The sequence below is a fragment of the Lynx canadensis genome, chromosome A1 (assembly GCF_007474595.2).
Source record: "Lynx canadensis isolate LIC74 chromosome A1, mLynCan4.pri.v2, whole genome shotgun sequence".
Taxonomy (NCBI): Eukaryota; Metazoa; Chordata; class Mammalia; order Carnivora; family Felidae; genus Lynx; species Lynx canadensis.
The window spans coordinates 106,860,420-106,872,968 of NC_044303.2; the positions used below are offsets into that span (position 1 = coordinate 106,860,420).

General features: G+C 35.3%; 1 protein-coding gene across 1 annotated transcript in view; it reads left to right on the forward strand.

Annotated features, from left to right (window-relative positions):
- Positions 1-12,549, forward strand: part of ADAMTS19 (ADAM metallopeptidase with thrombospondin type 1 motif 19) — a 231,323-nt gene that overhangs the window by 57,067 nt on the left and 161,707 nt on the right. The window contains 1 exon segment of the mRNA XM_030317935.1: positions 1,759-1,810. Within this exon segment, the coding sequence (XP_030173795.1) occupies positions 1,759-1,810 (52 nt within the window).

Here is a 12,549-nt window from a genome sequence, read left to right on the forward strand (position 1 = left end):
TCATTGCCTTCCTTCATTCCTTCCTTCATTCCGTTCTCCTTTACCTTCCTCCCCTTTACGTCAAGAATCCCGAGCAGGGTCCACATTGCTAGCTCAGAGTCCGTCGTGGGGCTCAAACTCAAGAGGTGTGAGATCATGACCTGAGCTGAAATGAAGAGTACGACCCTTGACTGACTGAGCCACCCAGGCACCCCTTATTTCTTTACATTTTAAATATGCATGGTACATTTACAAAACTACACATAAATATTAAGTTACAGATGCTGCTGGTGGGCTGAGCAAAATGTGAATTGAAAACTAACCATTATCGTTTCAATGTAGGTGTCGGTGAAATTGATAGGAGTGTTGCACTTAATTTTTATAAATCATTTTTCATTTAGAGATGGCATTCAGATGGCTATGACAGAGGAATTAAAAAAAAACATTTCTCCCTTCCATACACACAAAGACTAATTATTGTATTGTTTGTAATAGTAAAAATTCTATAGAAACTAAACATTCATCAGTAGATTGCTTATAGTACAGAAATACCAAGAACAACAAAAGACAACAAAGATGTCAACAACTAAGTTTTGAGAGCTTACTAGGTGATTGGCATTGTTTTCAAGGTTTTCTGTGTGTTAACTCATCCAACCCATTCACTGAACTCACTTTTAAATGTCTTATATATGTTGGGGTGCCTGGGTGGTTCAGTCAGTTAAGCATCTGGCTTAAGTTCAAGTTCATGGGTTTGAGCCCTGCCTTGGGCTCTGGGCTGGCAGCTTGGACCTCAGAGCCTGGAGCCTGCTTCAGATTTTTTGTCTCCCTCTCTGTCTGCCCCTTTCCTGATGATATGCTCTCTCTCTCTCAAATAAATAAACATTAAAAAAAATAAATGTTTTTATGTGTTAAATCATCTATCCTGTACTACAAACCTACATGGTAGATAGCTATCATTATTACCTCCCCCTTTTTTAATTTTTTTTTCAACGTTTATTTATTTTTGGGACAGAGAGAGACAGAGCATGAACGGGGGAGGGGGCAGAGAGAGAGGGAGACACAGAATCGGAAACAGGCTCCAGGCTCTGAGCCATCAGCCCAGAGCCTGACGCGGGGCTCGAACTCACGGACCGCGAGATCGTGACCTGGCTGAAGTCGGACGCTTAACCGACTGCGCCACCCAGGCGCCCCATACCTCCCCCTTTTTTAGATGAGATGACAGAGGCGCAAGAAGTTTCAGTAAATTGCCTAAGGTCACATAGCTAGTAAAAGGTAGATAAAATTGTGCTTTCATACGCTTTGCATCTAAAGCTCATAATTTATGGAATGCTCTTTGAGATACAGTGGTCAAATAGCAAATTATAGAATATTACTCATGGTTAGATCTTACCTGTGTAAAAATACTAATTTCCTCACGCCTTAAAAATTTTTTTAATGTTCATTTATTTTTGCGAGAGAGAGGAACAGCCATGTCCCAATATCACATATACATTTTTATAATAAAAAAGTTAAATCCTGTAAAATTCAAAACAAGATAGAATTTTATTTTTGAGATATTTTTTATGAAACAGGATAGCATGTTTCAGGATTATATGAGGTAAAAATGCATCATTAAAATTTAAGAATTCTCATATTTTGTTAGAATTAAAATTAGTTAATCTTAGTCCTAGTAAATTCTTGGAGATAAAATGTGTGTTTATTTGTTCATGTAATTATTAAAAATGAGTCACATAATCTGTCGATTGTGGAAAAACTAATTTTACTTCCATTTTCTATTTCCTTTCTAGGAAAGATTTCTGTGTTCACAAAGATGAACCATGCGATACAGTTGGTAAGTGTACGTAAAAAATTTTATACTTTTGAGGCATTCTGGGGACCTTTAACACATCATTTGTCTTAGTATAGGAAATTGTTTGAGAGTGTTGGTTTTAATGGAGTGTTTTTAGAATGTCACAGGTATGTATTTCCAACCTTTGTGTTTAATCATTTGTCAACACTTCAGTTATTAACGAAACAGCTTAAAGACATATATACACCATATATTGCAGAAACATTTTAAACAATGCTTCAAGAATAACATGAGTTCTTTTTTCTTATTTTCACAAAGATGTATACATGAATAGAATTCAGTAAAATTCTATTATTACTGCTATATCAAGGCAAAATATATTAATGTCAATATGATTGACCTTTTTCAGGCTAGTGGATCTTTTTTGAGTTATAAATGCTTGAAGTTCTTTGCAGACTGTATCAGGGAAACCCCATCTCATTTGCCCAACTAATGAGGATTTTCTGTACCAAGAGTAGTAAATTTTTTATATTTTGTCCTCGACATCTAAAATTCCTAAAACATAACTACACAGCCAATAGAATCCATGAAACCACAGTTCTTAATTTTGAGAGAATGGCTATGGATATGGTAATATAAATGCATCTACATAATTTACTTATCCTTATGTAAAACTATATATAAATATATAGCTATATATATTAGTTTTAAGTCATGTAGCTGTATATAATAAGACATTATTGGTAAGGTATGGTTAAGAGTCCAATCTGGTTTTGACATAGAATGTGGGCCTTATTTCTGTAGAGTAGGACATAATTTAATTTAACTATCTTTGACATGTCATATGTTCTTTGTAAGATGAACAATTTAAAAAGGGAAAAAAAGAATAAAGGGGATCGTGTATTTTAAAAAATAATGTTTAAGTAGTTCCATCATTAAGTACTCGTCATAAGTTCTCATCAACCTCGCATGATTAAATCTGCGATAGTAAGTGGAAAATAGTCGTAATAGTGTTAGGCAGATAATGATGGAATCAAAAAATTATTTGGCATAGAAGAGGCCATAGCATAAAAAAGAGCTAGACACCTAAGGAAAAGCTGAATGATTTAGAGACGATTTTCCTGCTTCCTGCAGTTTTCTTCTCCTCTTGTTTGAATCTCCAGAAATTGTATCTGGATGCATAGTTTTAATCAACCTAACCAGAGAGGATTTTGATTACAGCGGAGCCTGTATCAAGATAATTACCTTTATCTCTACTTGCACAACTATATTGCCCCTAAGCCTTCTTTAATGTAGCAGATCAACTTGTGGCCTCATTCAAGCACTGAGAGCTGGGTAGTATCTCCCATAATTATACATGCTATCCGCCTCTTTATAACTTGAACACAGACTAAGGAAGCCATGCTAACATGAGGCAAAGCAATTTCTTTCTTGTTTTTTTTTTTTTTTTGAATATTTATTTATTTATTTTGAGAGGGGGCAAAGAGGGACAGAGAGAGAGAGAGAGAGGGAGAGAGAAAGAATCCCAAGTAGGCTCCACACTGTCAGCCCAAAACCCGACACAGGGCTCAATCTCATGAACCGTGAGATCATGACCTGAGCCCAAATCAAGAGTCCAGTGCTTAATCAACTGAGCCACCCAGGTGCCCCAAAGCAATTTCTTTTTTATTATGACTGTTTCGCATCTTGGTAAATCTGCTAGTTGAAAATATCATGCATATTCATGATACATATTATCTATGAAACTTATTTTCTGGTTTAAAGCATATTTGAATAAGGAAGTATCTTGATGTGTTTGGACGAAATGTGTATGCTTCATCAGGGAAGTGGTGTAATCAGTCCCCCTTGGTATTCAACCTGTCCATTAAGAGCTTGGTAGAAACTGGTTCTAAATACTATAACATAGGATGTGGAAGGTCCAATACCCTTCCTGAGATCTCTCTGTATTCCTGAGTACTTAGATTCTTGGGGCCTCCTTGATGACATTGTTGAATCACTGAATCGTTCAACCTAGGGCCCAGTCTAACCTCTGGGCTTCCAAATGTGTGAGCCAGTAAGTTTCTTTATTGTTTAAGCCAATTTAAGCGTTTTACTTCTGTAGCTTATGGCATAAGATAGATTTTCCCTGATACTCATATACTCGTTTATAAGGAAAGAAAAATATGGGGCAATATTAATGATTTCCATGGTTATTAAGAGGGTGCATTAAAACTCCTTTATGAATTGTTCCCAAAGTTAAAGAAGCATCTTTAGCTTGCAGGTTGTCTTAACAGCTCTCTATCTCTAGTGTAACAACAAAAAAAGACATTAGGGCTTATCAATAAAATGTTTATTGACCCACATTGAAAAATCTCCATATGCAATATTATGGGCTATATTTTTGTTGGGCGCTTTTGTTACATCAGTGAATTATACCTTCTTGCTTCTTCTGTCTATTACTGATGTGAAGGCAGCCCATTTCACTTTGGGTACTATGGAATGAAAATATTGTAAGAGAGGAAGAAGAAAGGAAAATGGATTTTGTATCTATTAGTTTGGATAATACGGGCCTGAATGATCACTTGAAGATGACATTTTCACCTAGTCTCCCAGTAGGTATAGTAAGAGACAGCAGTTAAAAGCTTTGAATTTATAGTATTAACTTGAGTTATAAAGGAAGAGAAATACCTGTATTTTAAAAACAATGGTTAGACTTACACTATACATTGTAAGTTGAGCAACACTTCAGTGGACGTTATTTTGTTTAATTTCTTCAAAATCTGAATTCTCTAGTTTTATTATCATTATTACTTCACAGGTGAAGGAAACACTGAAATAAAATAGAGTATGGATTTTGAAATCAGACGCGAAGATTTATATTTTATTTAATGTTTATTTTTGAGAGAGAGAGAGACAGAGTGTGAGCAGGGATGGGCAGAGAGAGAGGGAGACACAGAATCCAAAGCAGACTCCAGGCCCTGAGGTGTCGGCACAGAGCCTGATGCAGGCTCAAACTCATGAGCTGCAGGATCATGACCTGAGCTGAAGTCAGATGCTTAGCTGACTGCGCCACCCAAGTGCCTTGCAGACACCTAGATTTAAATCAGACCTCTGCTCTCTATTACTTACAGGGATGGGGGCACATTATTTAACACATTGAAGGTTTGGATTCCTCACCTTTATAATGGAAGCTATATTGTTGACCTCAAAGAATGTGAAACTGTCACATTTGCAAAGACAGCTTGTTTTTTGTTTTTGAGAGAGTGACAGAATGCAAGGGGAGGAGAGGGGCAGAGGGAGAGAGAAAGAGAGAGAGAGGCAGGAGAGAGTATCTCAAGCAGGCTCCACGCTCATTGAAGAGCCTGACAGGGGGCTTAGTCCCCATGACCCTGGGATCCCATCATATAAGCTGAAATCTAGAGTTGGACACTCAACCAACTGAGCCACCCAGGCGCCCCATAGGCAGCTGGTTTTTAGTTGGCGTTCAGTCTGCACTAGTTTCTCTCACACCCTTTTATTCCCTTGCCAAGGGGTTGCAGATTGGTCCAGCACCACTGTTAGTAAGTGGTGCTCCTGGCCTCTGCCTCAGATCTTAGAATCATGAGTCAGCTTTCTTCTGTGATGTGATGTGTTTCTATAACACAGGGCAGTACAACTAGAAGACTGAAAGTGAGAAAAGGAACTTTGCATGAAGTTATAGAACAAAATTGTATAAATTAGGATATATTTAAAAATGGAAAATATAGACTTGGAAAGAATTTATTTATCAGCATTTTAACTTTGAAACAGTAGGATGTTTTGCTCATTTGCTGATGCAAAAGATGTGTACATCTTAAATGTGTTGGGCTGTATCTGTGTTGTGGGATATTTATAAATAAATGCTTCATTTGATAAGTTGTATCTATTTATTAAACTTATATCTGAAAAGCTGTTTAGAGGATAAAAAGTAAAAGTTGCTTTACCATCCCCTCAGTCACTTTTTCCTGTTGATTTTGTCACATAGATGGTGGTAGATTGGTAGGTAGGTATATAGATACTGGAAGAAAAAAAATTCTATTAAAGGTTTTGATCAACAAAATATCAACTCTCAAGCATATGTGTGTCACCTTTTAGCATTCCTGAAATTGAAATTCAGTTTGTAACCTGAGACCTCTTCAAAGTGTGTCAGTATAATTTAGAATTTTTTAAATCTAAGGTGGGGCAAAGTCTGTGATATCCTTAAATGTTGGGAGATATAATATACAGTTATGGATGTGAGTGGCAATTCTTTATCCTCTGGCATTGCTAGTGAGGTGGTTACTTTCTGTGGCAGGCAGGATAATGGCCCCCAAAGACATACATGTCCCAGTCCCTGGAACCTGGGAATATGTTGGGTTCCATTACATAGGGAAATGAAGGTTGCAGATGGAATTAAGGCTGCCCATCAACTAAAATAAGAGGAACTTAAAATAGGAGGGAGATTATCCTGGCCTGTCTTGGTATGCGCAAAGTAATCGCAAGGGTCCTTAAAGACTGAAGAGGCAAGCAGAAGAGGTGAGTCAAGGGGAGATGTGATTACTGAAGATAGGCCCAGAGAGATGTAATGTGAAGGTTTCAACTCATTATTACTGCTTTTGAAGTTGGAGGGATGGGGCCCCCAGTAAAATATCACCAGCTTCTAGTATCTGGAAAAAACACAGAAATGGATTCTCCCCTGGAGCTTCCGCAAAGGTGCACAGAGAGCCTTGTGATACCTTGATGTTAGCCGATGAGTTCTGGGCCAAACTTCTAGTATAGAGAATTGTAAGATAATAAATTTGAGTGTTTTAAGCCACTAAATTTGTGGTAATTTATTACGGCAGCCTTAGAAAAACAATACACTTTCTAATAACGAATTACCTCCTCTTATGACTTATAGAGAAGGAATGCAGAAATTTGGTGCTCTCAAATCTTTATAGACTGTTTTAAGAACTGGTAATGATTTTAGGATTAGATTTAAAAAAAAGAAATTTGCATCAGAATATATAAATATATACAAAGAGCAACAAACTAGGGCTATACTAAGAAACATGAATAGATACCATTTCTAGCTGACAGAGTAGATGAAAAAATAGTCTATCATCTATGAACAGTGAAAGAAATCTAATCAGTTCTTTAAAATCTTTCCAGGATAATACTGAGCCTTGAGGATTTTACAGATGATTTCTACTACATTACAAAGAACAGACCATTCCAATATTATACTATTTTACAGAATAGAAAAAGGTAAATTAAAACCATATAAGTTTCCTACCAAATCCTAAAGAAGACAGTGTAAGAAAGAAAAACAATAAGCTTTTCTCACTTAGGAAGGAAATGAATTCTAAACCAAATATTAGCAGATACTATCTCACAATGTATTTTTAAATAACCAAGTAGGGTTATTTTATTTGAGGTTTATTCCAGAAATGCAGCAGTAGTTTAACATTAGAAAATCTTAAAATGTAACTATGTAATACAATTAAAGATAAAAACCATATGATCATCACAATGGATAACGAAAATGTCTTTCCTACAACTCAAAACACATTCATGATAAAAACTGTTGGAAAATAGAACAAAGTAGAAACTTTATTAACTCAGTTAAAGATATTTATACAAAATACATAAACATCTTTTCAAAAATAGTGAAGCATTAGAAGCATTCCTTTTAAAATCAGAAACAAGGAGAAGATTTTGTTTTCACTGTTTCTATTCAACAATGCATTAGAAATTTTAGGCCTTGAAATGAAGTGGACGTTATGATTGTCTGCATTTAAAAAAAAAACAAGGAATATGTAATTATGTTATTAAAATTAACAAGAGAGTAAGGTGGTTAGATATCAAAGGCATATTCAGTAACGAATTACATTTTATAAGGCAGCAGTTGGCAGTGAAACATTTAATTCAAAAATTCTATTAAATATATGGAAAAAATAAAATTCTTTGGAATGTATCTAATAACAAAATACATAGGACATATGGAGAAAATTATTGAGCTATTTTGTAATTAAATCATGAAGGCACAACTCAATGAAGAAGTGAACTGTACTCGTGGTATGAAAGACTAAAGATGGTACCAATGCCATTTCCCTCAAATTGACCTATTGATAGAATGTATTTCCATTAAAATTGTAAAAGGAGTTTTGGAGGAAAATCGACAGGCTGATTCTAAATGTTATAGAGGAGCATAGGCCTAAGAATTGCCAAGACACTAGTGAACAAAGAATATGGAAGGCGAGTATGCTCCATCACATATTAAGTATAGTATGTAATAAATTGGACCAGGCCATGGCACACGTTTGTGAAATTGATAAATAAAACAGAACACTGGGAGAGGAGACACATGATGTTAAGACATTTATTCACATTGAGAAGAGTTGAATTGAATCACATCGTTTAAATTTATAAAAAATTAGAAGAGAAAGTATAGAAAATTCATTTCATATTTTTGAGTTAGGGACAGATTTTTTTAAAAGGACACACAAATGCTAATTATAAAGGAAATGCTTGTTAAATTCAACTATATTTGAATTTGAAAATACTGTATATCAAAATATATCCTAATGACAATGGAAAAGAAAAAACAGGTTTCTATGAGGCAAAAGATAACCACATTTCATGGATTTTAGGGTGCCTTTATTGTCATTGATTTTAAGACATACCATAATATAGTGTGCCACTGAAGAGGGAAAAAAAAACCCTATGCAATAAATTCTTAATTGTGAGACATTATTGGTTATAAGACAAATCACAAGTGAAATGGGAATTTTGGATTTAGTGATGTTTATATAGTATTTGCAACACACATAATCAATAAAGTATTAGAATCCAGAATATAAAAACAACATCTTTAAATCAGTGAGTAAGAAATAAACAAGGTGTAGATGTGCCAAAAAGGACCAAAGACTCTAACAGCCATTTTTAGAACAGAATACATCAAGGGTGAATTGCAAGGGAGGGAGGAAGGGAGGAAGGGAGGAAGGGAAGGGAAGGGAAGGGAAGGGAAGGGAAGGGAAGGGAAGGGAAGGGAAGGAAGGAAGGAAGGAAGGAAGGAAGGAAGGAAGGAAGGAAGGAAGGAAGGAAGGAAGGAAAGGATGTCAACGTCATTAGGAGTAAGAGAGATGTACATTCAGATTACAGGGAGATTTCTGCCAATGAGAGTGATTTTAAAAAGTCTGATATTACCAAGTGTACTTTTTAAAATCAGAACAAAAATCTACCATCCCTTCTGGAAATCCTAATAAAATCATGTTGCAACTTCTGGTTCCGATTTCCCTATCTCTCTTCTGTCTTCAAATCCATCTTTGTCTTTCTGTGCAGTGTTCTAGATAACTTTTTCTTCTGTGTTTTTCAGTTTATATCAATTTTCTATTTTCTTCATGTATTTTTTAATAATTTCATCTGTTAAACATCAAGGTTTTTTTTTATTTCAATACCTCTTTTTATTTCTAAACATCCTATTTGAATTCATTCTTTTTTTTTTCTCTGCCTGCTATGGCATTTTTGATAATATATTGAGCCTTCTTCATGTGTTCATTCTCTTCTTTTAGGTCTAAATCATTAAAAGTGTACTTTTGAACATTGACTTAAACTAATAATTCTGTTACTGAAGTTCTTGTGGTTCTAGACCTATTTGCTAATTTTGTTGAATCTTGTTCATGATGCCTTGTTACTCATAGGTTATATAATTTTGTATTTGAGTTACTTCTTAATTTTTTTTTATTTTTCATCTGTGGGAATCCTGGGTGGCCTGGAGAAGAGGAACCTTTCTCAGGGTATAATTTTTATTCCACATATTCCTTAGAAGTATTTAAGTTAATTTCCTGGGCTTATTTAAGTTAATTTCCAATTCCTTAGACCATGCAGGTAATGTAATTTAGATATGCCAACTATGAATATTCTCAGGCAAGGCTTTTTTTAAAAACAGAGTCTGGGTCAAAGTAGACAAGTTTTTATGCCATTGCCTTTTGCCAGGGGGCACTTGTTTTCCTAACCAACGTTTTCACTGTGTTGACGGAAAGGAAAGTGGTATCCCCTCCTTCTCACTTTATATACAGATAACTTTATGAAGAGGTTTCAGTTCCAAGGTCTTACCTTGAGTAGTCCCTCTTTGTCTCAGTGTTGTGACTTAAGCTGAACACCTTTAGATGTGAGTTTGGCAAATACCCAGATATTTAACCAAATATCATATATATATATATGTCATACATAAACTAGAAATCGGACCCAGAAGCCGCAACATGATTTTATTAGGATTTCCAGAAAGAATGGTAGATTTTTGTTCTGATTTTAAAAAGTATACTTGGTAATATCAGACTTTTTAAAATCACTCTTGGGGCGCCTGGGTGGCTCAATTGGTTAAGTGTCCGACTTCGGCTCAGGTCATGATCTCACGGTTCATGGGTTCGAGCCCCGCATCGGGCTCTGTGCTGACAGCTCAGAGCCTGGAGCCTGTTTCAGATTCTGTGTCTCCCTCTCTCTCTCTGCCCCTCCCCCACTCGTGCTCTGTCTCCCTCTGTCTCAAAAATAAATAAACATTAAAAAATAATAAAATAAAACAAAATCACCCTCATTACTATATATATATACAGACTATATACTATAATATACTATATAGTGTATACTATAGTATATATATAGTATACATATAGTATATATATAGTATACACTATAGTATATATATAGTATACACATAGTATATATAGTATATGCTATATAGTATATTATATATATATACTATATTACTATATATATTGACTATATACAGTAGTCAATACTATATATACTATACCATATATAGTATATATATATATTGCTGCTAGAAACGGAACTTCAGAAAGAGTTTTAAAGTATTGTTACATATATTTTTACACACACTACAACTTCACTTGGTCGCACAATTCATATTCTCAACATTCACATGTGCTATAATGTTTAAGAGATTTGGAGAATTGGTGTTAATAGTTATGATGATTCCCACAAGTTTTCTAAAAAATAATTTTAGAAGCTTCTTTATAGATACTTAAATTGTATATATGCTATAAACCAGGTATTCTTAAACTTTTTGGTCTTAGCATCCATCTATACTCTTGAGAATTATTGAAGGTCCCAAGGGCCTTTTTAATGTCAATCATATTTGTCAATTCTCACCATATTAGAAACGAAAGCTGAGAAATTCCTTGAAATATTTTAAGTCAATAAACTCAACAAATGTTAGCATTTTAAGCAATAAACTCATCAAATGTTAGCATAAAGAACCTACTTTTTGGGGCGCCTGGGTGGCTCAGTCGGTTAAGTGGCCGACTTCGGCCCAGGTCATGATCTCACGGTCCGTGAGTTCGAGCCCCGCGTCGGGCTCTGTGCTGACAGCTCAGAGCCTGGAGCCTGTTTCAGATTCTGTGTCTCCCTCTCTCTGGCCCTCCCCCATTCATGCTTTGTCTCTCTCTGTCTCAAAAATAAATAAACGCTAAAAAAAAAAAAATTTAAAAAAAAGAACCTACTTTTTATAAAATTTCACTACATTATTCAAAACAAAAAATAGAAGACGTGGCTTTTATATTTTTGTCAGCCTCTTTATATCTGACTTGTCAAAGTCAGCAGGGATCTTATATCTGCTTCTGCCTATAAGGTGTTGTTATTTGTTATTTTGGTTGAAATGTTTCCAGAAAATCTGCCCTCACAAAGACAGGTACTTGGAAAATGGATGGGGACTAGGCTTTTTAGCATTGGTCAACTGGAAAATATTAGTTCATTCATTAGGCAGATCTTCTGAGTGTTGGGACATTTCACCATGCAATATACATGAAAAAATCGTGTTTGTCAATATCCGCATCAGTCTCATCAGGAAAGTTTTTAAGTTTTGGGAAGCTACCAAGCTCACACTGGCGGATAAAAGTTTTCCAATAGTAGGGGCATCCGGCTAGCTCAGTCAGTGGAGAATGTAACTCTTGATCAGGGAGTCATGAGTTCAAGCCCCAAACTGGGCATAAAGACTATTTTTTAAAAAGTCTGTTATTCTAATTTCACTTAAAAGCTTGAATTTTTGTCATTTCCCTATAGGTAAATAGGTAAATTCACATATAGACACTATTAAATATATCATATTAGGTGATATATTCATTGTGTGTGTGTGCCTCTATCTATTCATTTCCTTGGAGTGACAGTTTCATTTTGTTCATTTTTGAGTAAATGTCGGCCAAATTCCCAAGTCTGAATAACCAAGTTTTGTCAGACATTCTTTCAAGTAAAAATGGTGTTCAGTGAAAAACAAAGTTAGTTCAGCTCATAATTCAAGCCATCTCACAGCCCTGTTCCTAGAGACAACATAATTTAGTCAGCATTAGGAATGCTTTATCCTACTTCCTTTTTGTTATGAAATATTAAAAGATGTGTATACTCAGGTGTTCAGTTTAATAAAATTAATACATTTGACTGCTTCATCTAGGCCATTTTAAAGTGAAATTGTCGTTTTTCCCGTTGGGAGTGTCAGTGAAAAATAAAATGGCTGACAGTGAAGTTTGGTGCTGCTGCCTTTATTTGTGCTAGGCCATTTTACCTACCATTGCTTTTGCACCATCATTGCAAATGTTGGCACTTTTGACCTTGTGCACCTCTTGAAAAGATCTTAGAAAAGATACTATAGAAGCCCAGGATTCTGCAGAATACGCTTGGAGAAATTCTGCCTTAACATGGGAATGATTGATATTCATTGGTGAGAAGTCAGTCATTGCTAATGTGTGTGAGTGTGGTATGTGTTTGTGTTTCATGAAACTGCCTAAGGACTCTAAAATATTAAAAAAAAA